Source organism: Oncorhynchus clarkii, chromosome 8 (genome assembly GCF_045791955.1).
Source record: "Oncorhynchus clarkii lewisi isolate Uvic-CL-2024 chromosome 8, UVic_Ocla_1.0, whole genome shotgun sequence".
NCBI lineage: Eukaryota > Metazoa > Chordata > Actinopteri > Salmoniformes > Salmonidae > Oncorhynchus > Oncorhynchus clarkii.
Genome location: NC_092154.1, coordinates 24068858 through 24081150, shown reverse-complemented (window position 1 = coordinate 24081150; position 12293 = coordinate 24068858). Strand labels below are relative to the sequence as shown.

The following is a 12293-nucleotide window of genomic DNA, read 5'->3' as shown; positions in this document are numbered from 1 at the left end:
TTCTTTCTGCCTCTCCTTTGATCAAAACATAACAGTAATCTAAGCCCTTTACTTAAGGGTAAATGTATTTTTTACATTCTGCATGCACTGTTGAGATATCCCTGCAGAGCTAACCCTGGGAGCCTAAGTGAGTGAGTGGCCATATGTACTGACAGTCGATGAAATACTGTTCATTAAATCCCTTCCTCGGATTTGGGGAAGCCTTTGGGGAAGAAAAGTTGGGCTGAAAAGTCTCGGATGTGTTTTTGCTCCCTCCCCCCTTTCATCCACTCCCACCTCATTTCACCTCAAGTATCTAATTGCTGTAGCCAGGGGCACACTGAGCAAAGATGTTGTTTTGTGTTTCGCCAAGCCTTTAATTATCTCTCCTGAATGTAAAGCTAAGCCTAATCTCAACTAATGAGAAGTCTAAAACTCTGCTAAATGGGAGTGAGGGTGGGAAGAAATGGCCCCTGTGGTGTGACTCAGAATACAACAGTATACACCTACTGTGATCATGTTACAGGCCCCATTGAAGAGTGCTCAAGGAAACTTTCACGCAGAGGGTCTCTAAGGATTAGGTTACTCACCAGGGTCATCTTCACAGTTTCTATAGATCACACACAACCCCCAACAATGATATTAGGCTTTGATAGGATCAAAATGTGATGTACAAAAGAAATAAACAATCTAACACACAAAAAGCACAGGTTAAAGTGTGGAATATGTGAGTACTGTCAACTATTTTGAAGGCAGCAAAACTTTACCCAATACCCCGGCTTAGAGCAATTATCAACATGTCTGGAACACAGATGTGTCAATTGAGATGTTTCAATTGACTCTTTGTTTTAATTAAAATGTTGGTTTACCACAAAGGGCTTCCCTTGGTTTGGCTAAAAGACATGGTGCTAGACAGCTTCCCTGTATGAAGTTGAGGGGTTTCCTCCCAAATACTCCCCCCCTAGCTCTATGGACTTTGTTCTTTAGACCTTTCTATGCCAAACATAGCCTCCAAATCCACTGCCTGCTGGGAGTCTGACAACCCATTATTCCCCAGTTACCTTCCCACTAAAACATCTGCTTCCCTAGTTCTCTAGTTCTGAACTCATAGCAGGGCTCTAATCTAGTCCCACCTGGCTTGGACTGTGACAACATCTTCAGCACACCTTTTGGTCAGTGGGAGAACACTTTACAGGACCAGAACTCTCTTCTCACAAGGTAGCTCTTTCCTGCTGTATGTTATCAGTAACTGGCAGGCATGTAGCACATGGCAGATGTACAACACACACACACACACACACACACACACACACACACACACACACACAGACACACACACACACACACACACACACACACACACACACACACACACACACACACACACACACACACACACACACACACACACACACACACACACACATGTAAGGCTGTTGTACATGTGTGGGACTCTGTGGGGGTAGCCCTGGGAGAGAAGAGGCATCAATAGTGACAGAGACAGAGTCTGGGAAGGAGGAGGGAGGGTGTGGTGGTGCTTGAGGTGTCTGAGGTACTGCTGCTTAAGACCAGACCAGAGCCTGGGACTGACTCCAGAGCTTCTCTGAGCTCCACTTCTTACTGATCCCTGCTTCTGGATCGATCTGCCTGTTGTGTGTCTCAAGGAGAAATTGTCACTATCTTTTTTGAATTTGGAACTGTTTGTACTCATTGGAACAAAATAATGGATCTCACCACTTTTTACTTCCTGACCACTACTTTGGTTTTGATACTGGAACATGAAGGTAAAGACTTTCTCCTGATATTACAGATGTTTACATTATTATTGAGCGCTTTTTGTTTCAATTGGAATAAAGTGTTTTTTACTATCATGTGGGGTGTAATTGTTGCACCTAAGCTGTGGTTTAATAGAGACAACATGTAGTAGGTAAGTGAGCCCTCATGTTGGCCATGCCTGTGAGCAGATGCCTGTCTGCTTTTACTGTCTGCTTTTATCTGTTGTTCAAAAGCTGGTTCAATTGGATTTATTGTGTCTACTGGGAACTGTGCAGCCTGTTTTAAATTATTTTGACAACTGTTGCCCACATCCCCTGCTCAAGAGTTACAATATTCTGTGTGAGTTTGCATAAGCATAACTAACCTCTGATATGATCTTTGCTGCTGATGCAATGTTGTGAACTGATATCCTTTTTGTGCTCATGTCGAATGAGGACAGTGTTATGTAGTGCACGTTTCAAAACAAAGGGGAAAATTCCATCTGAACTCAAACGATAAAACATACCTGTACTGTACAACTTTGGATGATATCATATGTACAGGTAAAGGGAAATGGATAGGAGAAATGTGCAGATGCGGTCCAACCAAAGTTCTTATCTATGCTTGAGACTGATTGACCATAGGATTTATGTGCGAGCTAATCTAAACCACAGTGTTCTGATTAAATACCCAACCGGGCACTTCAACTACCAGGTACACCTAAATACCATATATTCCCAAAGTCCCAAAGCACCTACAGACTCCTTGATCGAAGAAGGAGAAAACTGAAAGTCTAATGTTAGGACACAAACAAAAGTAAAAAGGTAACTATCTAGAGATAAGTCCTCTCTACAGATGCTGTACCTTGAGATACAGCAGGTCAGATCTCTAGATCAGACGATAGAATGCAACAGGTGTTCACAGTGGGTTTTTGTTATATCATGCAGCACTTTTGAGCAATTTGAACAACGCCTTTAGCATGTTCAAAAGAATATACTGCTCTTTTGGTCTGAATATTTCTACATTATGTGCTGCTGTCCATGTGTGCTGCACATACCCTTAGGAATCACAGAACAGAAGTTAGTTCTATACCCGGGCTCTCCAGGCCCGGGTATAGAAGGGAAACAGGGATTCAGGGATTCAACAGGGATTCAGGGAAACAGGGATTCAGGGATTCAACAGGGATTCAGGGAAACAGGGATTCAGGGAAACAGGGATTCAGGGATTCAACAGGGATTCAGGGAAACAGGGATTCAGGGAAACAGGGATTCAGCTATGGTGGTGGACTAACATTCCACAGCACCCCCATGATCTGAACCAGGAAAGACATTCACCATAAATGTCGATCCAAGTCACATGGATAGACAGCTTGTAGATAATATGTCAAAGTCAAGACTTTATGAAGGGGGTGAAAAAAGTCCTCTCTCTCATTTTATTAGATGAGTCGGGAATCCAGGAGCATTGGTTAACATGGGTCCTTGTTATTAGACAGATACTTCTAAAAACGATTTCCTGTGTCATGGTTGACTAGGCGCTGTCAAAGTACACTCTTTGGTTTATTGTTTCTTATACATGATAATAATGGATTAACATTGGTTGGTTCAGCAATCTCTGGAATCCATAAACCCTGTTATACACAGCATCACTGTTGCTTGTGCCACCCAAAAAGAAGACCATGTGTATATACAGGATTACCAGGGATAGAATCTGTGGTAGGTTATCCTGTTATATCCAGAACTAATCTTGTAAAAGCACAGGGCCAGGGGCTCTGACAATATTGCCTCAAAATTCTGCCAGAGATGGTTTTTGGACTAAATGGTATGGATTAAATAGTAATCTCATGGACGTATTTGGCAATCAACTCCTGAACCTCTAAAACCTGAACCCCTGAACCTCTAAAACCTGAACCTCTGAACCTCTAAAGCAGTGAGCGCTCACTTCTCCAAACAGGTCGCTAAATTAAATTTTGCTTGGCAATCACATGGCATCTCAGGAGGCACGTAAGGCTTGTAAGCGTAACATTTCCATGCTAAGTGCCAATACAATACAATCCATGGGCCGGGCGTCTGTTCGACGCCGAGGAGTCTAAAGTAACAAATCCACTATAAAAAAAACAGTTTCCTGATCAGGAGATGATTTACCTCAGCTATTTACGCCAATCAAATCTAATTTACGTAAACCCCTGAACACCTGTAGGATCAGACTCTCTATTAGGGGATTTTCAAGGAGACTTGTTTATGAAGAGCTGAGAGCACTGTTTGGGTGTACAAGGGAAATCTGTTTTCATTCAAGTGATAAAAAGCCAGAGGCAGGCCCAGCTATTGGAAGCTGCGCTCGTGGCTTGCACCAGCAGACTCCTGAATGTACTAGAGGAACTTGTGCAGGGTACAATGTGGTTCGCCACTGACTCATTGGGGTGAACCCAAATCCACATGGCATTTGGGATTCTCCACCACTTTAGTTTTATAACACATTTATTGAACTACAGTCCTTTACAGGGTGTAACAGTTTGATACAATTGACATAAGAAAATGCAAAGCTGTGAGAAATATATTAGGGTTAGATGTGGAAAAAATAATAGCCAGACAGTGTTACTAGGTAGACAGTGTCACTATCAGGGTAGACTGTGCCACTATCAGGGTAGACAGTGAACTATCAGGGTAGACAGTGCCACTATCAGGTAGACAGTGCCACTGACAGGGTAGACAGTACCACTATCAGGGTAGACAGTACCACTATCAGGGTAGACAGTACCACTATCAGGGTAGAATGTGCTCCTATCAGGGTAGACAGTAGCTCTATCAGGGTAGACAGTGCCACTATCAGGGTAGACAGTAGCTCTATCAGGGTAGACAGTAACACTATCAGGGTAGACAGTAGCTCTATCAGGGTAGACAGTAGCTCTATCAGGGTAGACAGTAGCTCTATCAGGGTAGACAGTAACACTATCAGGGTAGACAGTAGCTCTATCAGGGTAGACAGTAGCTCTATCAGGGTAGACAGTGCCACTATCAGGGTAGACAGTCGCAGTATCAGAAAAAAAAATCCCCTGTATCTATTAGAGCGCACATAGAGTGGCAACATAATCTAGACTTCACCTGGGCTATCAGAGAGTACTACTGTGTCTGAATGACATCAAATTAATAACCAGTGATAATCAGTATCTTTCGGAGGGCTGGATGAAAGCTATCGAATTAATTAATTAATGAATGTGTCATTTTTTGGTGTCAAGTTGGCAACCCATAAATTCACACACAAACAAGCATTACAATAATTCACTGTGATAATTAGCTGGGCTATAGACAGTGAGATGGGCTATAGACAGAGAGATGGGCTATAGACAGTGAGATGGGCTATAGACAGTGAGATGGGCTATAGACAGTGAGATGGGCTATAGACAGAGAGATGGGCTATAGACAGAGAGATGGGCTATAGACAGTGAGATGGGCTATAGACAGAGAGATGGGCTATAGACAGAGAGATGGGCTACAGACAGTGAGATGGGCTATAGACAGAGAGATGGGCTATAGACAGTGAGATGGGCTATAGACAGTGAGATGGGCTATAGACAGTGAGATGGGCTATAGACAGAGAGATGGGCTATAGACAGAGAGATGGGCTATAGACAGAGAGATGGGCTATAGACAGAGAGATGGGCTATAGACAGAGAGATGGGCTATAGACAGAGAGATGGGCTATAGACAGTGAGATGGGCTATAGACAGAGAGATGGGCTATAGACAGAGAGATGGGCTATAGACAGTGAGATGGGTTATAGACAGTGAGATGGGCTATAGACAGTGAGATGGGCTATAGACAGTGAGATGGGCTATAGACAGTGGGCTATAGACAGTGAGATGGGCTATAGACAGTGAGATGGGCTATAGACAGTGAGATGGGCTATAGACAGAGAGATGGGCTATAGACAGTGAGATGGGCTATAGACAGAGAGATGGGCTATAGACAGAGAGATGGGCTATAGACAGAGAGATGGGCTATAGACAGTGAGATGGGCTATAGACAGAGAGATGGGCTATAGACAGTGAGATGGGCTATAGACAGAGAGATGGGCTATAGACAGTGAGATGGGCTATAGACAGAGAGATGGGCTATAGACAGTGAGATGGGCTATAGACAGAGAGATGGGCTATAGACAGAGAGATGGGCTATAGACAGAGAGATGGGCTATAGACAGTGAGATGGGCTATAGACAGTGAGATGGGCTATAGACAGTGAGATGGGCTATAGACAGAGAGATGGGCTATAGACAGTGAGATGGGCTATAGACAGTGAGATGGGCTATAGACAGTGAGATGGGCTATAGACAGTGAGATGGGCTATAGACAGTGAGATGGGCTATAGACAGTGAGATGGGCTATAGACAGTGAGATGGGCTATAGACAGTGAGATGGGCTATAGACAGTGAGATGGGCTATAGACAGAGAGATGGGCTATAGACAGTGAGATGGGCTATAGACAGAGAGATGGGCTATAGACAGTGAGATGGGCTATAGACAGAGAGATGGGCTATAGACAGTGAGATGGGCTATAGACAGAGAGATGGGCTATAGACAGTGAGATGGGCTATAGACAGAGAGATGGGCTATAGACAGAGAGATGGGCTATAGACAGAGAGATGGGCTATAGACAGTGAGATGGGCTATAGACAGTGAGATGGGCTATAGACAGTGAGATGGGCTATAGACAGTGAGATGGGCTATAGACAGTGAGATGGGCTATAGACAGTGAGATGGGCTATAGACAGAGAGATGGGCTATAGACAGAGAGATGGGCTATAGACAGTGAGATGGGCTATAGACAGAGAGATGGGCTATAGACAGAGAGATGGGCTATAGACAGAGAGATGGGCTATAGACAGAGAGATGGGCTATAGACAGAGAGATGGGCTATAGACAGTGAGATGGGCTATAGACAGTGAGATGGGCTATAGACAGTGAGATGGGCTATAGACATTGAGATGGGCTATAGACAGTGAGATGGGCTATAGACAGTGAGATGGGTTATAGACAGTGAGATGGGCTATAGACAGTGAGATGGGCTATAGACAGTGAGATGGGCTATAGACAGAGAGATGGGCTATAGACAGTGAGATGGGCTATAGACAGTGAGATGGGCTATAGACAGCGAGATGGGCTATAGACAGTGAGATGGGCTATAGACAGTGAGATGGGCTATAGACAGCGAGATGGGCTATAGACAGTGAGATGGGCTGGAGGACAGACAATAAGTGGATTGTTCTATAGACTGTTGGCCCTTTTGAAAAGTGTACAGTAAGATGGGCCTGATGTGTAGAGATTAGAACAGCATTAGCAGTGCCAAATGATCTACAGTGCATACCTCAGAACAGAATGAAAATGGAGTGACTGCAATCTCCCAGTTCTGTACCGTCTGTCCTTGTAAAAGTTTCATCAGCTTATAGTATTATTTTTTATATAATGCTTTATTCATGGGGTTGTTCCTTCTCTCCTAGCATACTCAGACTCCACTGCCCCTGGGCCTGGCGCAGAGGAGGGCCCCGTGATGCAGCTCATCTACAGACCCCTACGGCGGGAGAAGCGTTGTTCCTGTGAGAACCTGAATGATAAAGAATGTGTGTACTTCTGCCACATTGGCATCGTCTGGGTCAACACTCCTAGGTGAGTTCATCAAGAACAACATCTCACAGCACAACTCACCCTCTCATAAACAAAACGTAGGTAGAAAGATATCTACGACAGAGATATCTGTGTTGTGAAAACAGAGAGGTTTGTCTGTACTTTGTTAAGTTGTACATATTGAAAAGGTGGAGATACATAACATTTTAATTATCATTTCTCACGCTGTATCATATTTGCATATTGAGCCATATTGTAGAGTATATTTTAGAAATAAGGCTTGTTGGGGGCTAAAGGCTGTTGTTAAGCACGACGCAACGAGGAGTGGCTGGATACAGCCTTTAGCTGTGGTATATTGACCATAATCACAAACCCCCGAGGTGCCTTATTGCTATTATAAACTTGGTTGCCAACATAATTAGAGCAGTAAAAATAAATGTTTTGCAATTATAAACTGGGTGGTTTGAGCCCTGAATGCTGATTGGCTGACAGCCATGGTATATCAGACCGTATACCACTGCTGTCAGCCAATCAACATTCAGGGATCAAACCACCCTGTTTATAATTGCAAATTAAGCCATGATATGGGATGGCAGGTAGCCTAGTGGTTAGAGTGTTGGGCCAGTACCGAAAGGTTGCTGGATCGAATCCCTGAGCTGACAATGTAAAAATCTGTAGTTCTGCCCCTGAACAAGGCAGTTAAGTCACTGTTCCCCGGTAGGCCGTCATTGTAAATAAGAATTTGTTCTAAACTGACTTGCCTAGTTAAATAAAGGTTACATTTAAAAAATGTTGTGACAGTGTTCTGAGAAGCCACAGGTTTTTTGTGTGTGATTTATTATCACATCAGAGTGTAATGAGCTGGATGATTTGTGGTTCTTCATAAAACTCAAAACCACAGTGTCAAGGATTTAATTTAAGTTACTGTCTATCATCAACTCAGACTTTCTCTCTCAACTCTTTCCTGCTGAAGCTTTTTGTTTAACACGAGTAAAGGTGAATACCAGTGAACTTCAACATTACAGTCGACTCACAATAAGTTGGATCTGAACATACAGTACTTCCTGATCCAAATATCCCACATCCAATTAGTTAGAGGAGCGGTTAGGGCATCTGCCCTCTCTTCTGAATTCCTTGTTTCCTCGTGTGTTCTAAAAGTCCCAGGTTTCTATGAGTTTTCCAATATCCTTTCCAATGGTTAGCCTAAAACCAGCTGCTAAAGACCAAGACCTATACAGTGTAGGTACTGTGTTTAAACATGGAATCACAGTAGTAGTATGCAATTATGTGATCATTGGTAATACCACATTTCCTCCTACCAAACACACTTAAACATAAGAATGGAAATCAGTAGTTAGGAACTGATATTACATTTCACATGAATGTTCACAAATGATCATTAATTTCCAAACTGAGCATAGAATTTTCTGAGACTCTCGCATGGTTTCTACTCAATTCTGTTGACTCAAGCTATCTACTTTCAACTCAAGAAATTAAGACAGTTCACAGTTTATAAAGAGAAGAGACAGGCTTTCACCATCCAAAAATACTGAGGTTAAACTACAACAGAGAGAAAGAGACGAAGGGGGGAAACGAAAGGGTCACCTTTCAACAGCTGCCAAAAACACCTTATGGAATGCAGATGTTTTGGCTGCTCAGACAGACAGGTAGACAGACAGTCAGACAGATGGGTGCATGTGTGTGCGTGTGTGTGTGTGTGTGCATGTGTGTGACGGTGTGTGGAGAACACAGGGAGGAGGTGACCCTGTTTGATGGGGTTGCTTTGAGTCGTGCATGGCATCTGGAATCAGTTCACTGTGTGGTCTTGTTAACATGTCCCAGGCTGTAAGGTGGGACATCATGGCGGGCAGGCAGACTGGCTCTGGTTGGCTTCAGGATCAGGTTAATATCCAGAGCAATGAAGCAGCAGCTTTAGGATATATACATGTGTTATGGAGGACTGGCGTCCTCTCTGTGTCCTGTAAGACAGGTTTAATACATTATACCCTCGAGACTCACTAGACACCAGTGTTTGCCCAGCTTTTCAGGGCCATGCAGCTTTATTTACGTGATCTGCCTCGTTGGTTCTATAAAAACATTTTGTGGGTGCCAATAGAGATATAATATAGGATATTGAGCAATTAGCCCACAATTTCTCTGTCCCTGCGGAAATCTAATTAACATACCAAAATCTGTCTGTTTTATGACCACTCTGTTGAAAGTTGAAGACTCTCAAGAACATGATGGCTTCTGTCTGTAGCATCCAAATGGTTTGGGCCGTAAGGTCCTGGTACTAGTTCAAAAAGTGAATGGAAGTACAGTTGAAGCTACATACACCTTAGCCAAATACATTTAACCTCAGTTTTTCACAATTCCTGACATTCAATCCAAGTAAAAATTCCCTGTTTTATGTCAGTTAGGATCACCACTTTATTTTAAGAATGTGAAATGTCAAGAATAATAGTAGAGAGAATTACTTATTTCAGCTTTCATTTCATTCTTCACATTCCCAGTGGGTCAGAAGTTTACATACGCTCAATTAGTATTTGGTAGCATTGCCTTTAAATTGTTTAACTTGGGTCAAACGTTTTGGGTAGCCTTCCTCAAGCTTCCAACAATAAGTTGGATGAATTTTGGCCCATTCCTCCTGACAGAGCTGGTGTAACTGAGTCAGGTTTGTAGGCCTCTTTGCTCGCACACACTTTTTCAGTTCTGCCCACAAATTATCTATAGGATTGAGGTCAGGGCTTTGTGATGGCCACTAAAATACCTTGACTTTGTTGTCCTTAAGGCATTTTAAAACAACTTTGGAAGTATGCTTGGGGTCATTGTCCATTTGGAAGACCCATTTGCGACCAAGCTTTAACTTGAGATGTTGCTTCAATATATCCACATAATTTTCCTCCCTCATGTCGCCATCTATTTTGAGAAGGGCACCAGTCCCTCCTGCAGCAAAGCACCTCCACAATATGATGCTGCCACCCCGTGCTTCATGGTTGGGATGGTGTTCTTCAGCTTGCAGCCTTCCCCCTTTTTCATCCAAACATAACGATGGTCATTATGGCCAAACAGTTCTATTTTTGTTTCATCAGACCAGAGGATATTTCTCCAAAAAGTACAATCTTTGTCCCCATGTGCAGTTGCAAACCATAGTCTGGCTTTTTTATGGCGATTTTGGAGCAGTGGCTTCTTCCTTGCTTAGTGGTACTTCAGGTTATGTCAATATTGGACTTGTTTTACTGTGGATATAGGTACTTTGCACTGGTTTCCTCCATCATCTTCACAAGGTCCTTTGCTGTTGTTCTGGGATTGATCACTTTTCGCACCAAAGTACGTTCATCTCTCGGAGACAGAACATGTCTCCTTCCTGAACGGTATGACGGCTGCGTGGTCCCATGGAGTTTATACTTGAGTACTATTGTTTGTACAGATGAACCAGACTTGTGGAGGTCTACAATTTGTTTTCTGAGGTCTCGGTTGATTATTTTTTTTCCCATGATGTCAAGCAAAGAGGCACTGGGTTTGAATGTAAGCCTTGAAATACATCCACAGGTACACCTCCAATTGACTCAAATGATGTCAATTAGCCTATCAGTAGCTTCTAAAGCGATGACATAATTTTCTGGAATTTTCCAAGCTGTTTTAAAGGCACAGTCAAATTAGTGTATGTAAACTTCTAACCCACTGGTTTTGTGATACAGTGAATTATAAGTGAAATAATCTGTCAGTAAATAATTGTTGTAAAAATGACTTGTAGATGCACAAAGTAGATGTTCTAACCGACTTGCCAAAACTATAGTTTGTTAACAAGACATTTGTTGAGTGGTTAAAAAACGCCAACCTAAGTGTATGTAAACTTCCGACTTCAACTGTATATATGGAGATAGTTTAGTACCTAAAATAAAGGGATAAATATATGTAAATAAAACAAAAATTGTTTCCTGATCTTATATCTCTCAGATATAGGACAGACACTTCAGAACAAACTTCGTTTAGATTTTTGGCGGGACTATCTGTTGTTCCATGTTGTGAATCTGTAATTCAATGCATTTCTATTGGCTAATAACAGTAATGCCAAATTCAATGTGTCATCCAATAATTGTTTTATATATATTTTTTGATACCTTAAGGGGTCTTAAGAGCACTTGAAAAATTAATTCCTGACATTCTGTGCTGTGGTAAAATAAAACACTGAGTTCCCTTTGTAAGTTGAAAAAGACAATACATAAAATTCAAAGCTGTTGTGTTTATCAGTGCATGTACATCGTGATCTCATCATTCCCTTAACTCTTTCTCCAGTCAGGTAGTGCCATATGGAGTGGGCTCCTTCCCTGTTCGACTGAGGAGAGAGGTGGGACGGTGCGTCTGCCTGAAGAGAAGGGACTTTGAGTGTCTTTACTTCTGCTCTGCCTTGCGTACACTCAAAGAGTAAGTGTTCTTGAATCACACTTGAAATGTGTTAACATCATTGCTATCCCGTATCAAATATTGAGAGGAAAAGAGTTAACACTGTCATGATTTCTTTGTTTTTATAGAGGTCAAAATGATTTGGTCAAGAGGACATTTGCGACAAATTTGAAGAAGAGATATAAGGCTGAAATGTCAAATAAAAGGATCCAACAAACACTTAACGCAAGAAACCTGAAAGAAGAGAATGGACACTAGTTTCATCACCCTAGTTTCATGTCATCTGATTGGTCTCTTTTACAATATGACGCAAAAGGACATTGTACAGTGGTGGGGCACTTCTGAAACGTATTTATGAAATGTTGTAACTTTGCAGTCTTTTTGTGATTGTGACTCATTCTCAAATGTTTGAATGCTGTACATAAATATTTTTTACTTTACAACATACAGTACATACGTAATTTTCAAATCAAATGAAGTTATATAGTTACAGTAATGCATAAATGAGCAGTATTTAAGATGTTACATGTAAAAATGT

The 12293-nt window shown here is 42.2% G+C and overlaps 1 protein-coding gene across 1 annotated transcript; it reads left to right on the top strand.

The window, feature by feature from the left end:
* Nucleotides 1-1702: 1702 nt before the first annotated feature.
* Nucleotides 1703-12036, top strand: LOC139415593 (endothelin-1). The gene is made up of 4 exons (XM_071163706.1): nt 1703-1763; nt 7225-7390; nt 11648-11776; nt 11884-12036. Exons 1-4 carry the CDS (start codon nt 1703-1705, stop codon nt 12011-12013), a joined length of 486 nt encoding a protein of 161 aa, XP_071019807.1. The 3' UTR covers nt 12014-12036.
* The last annotated feature ends 257 nt before the right edge of the window (nt 12037-12293 follow it).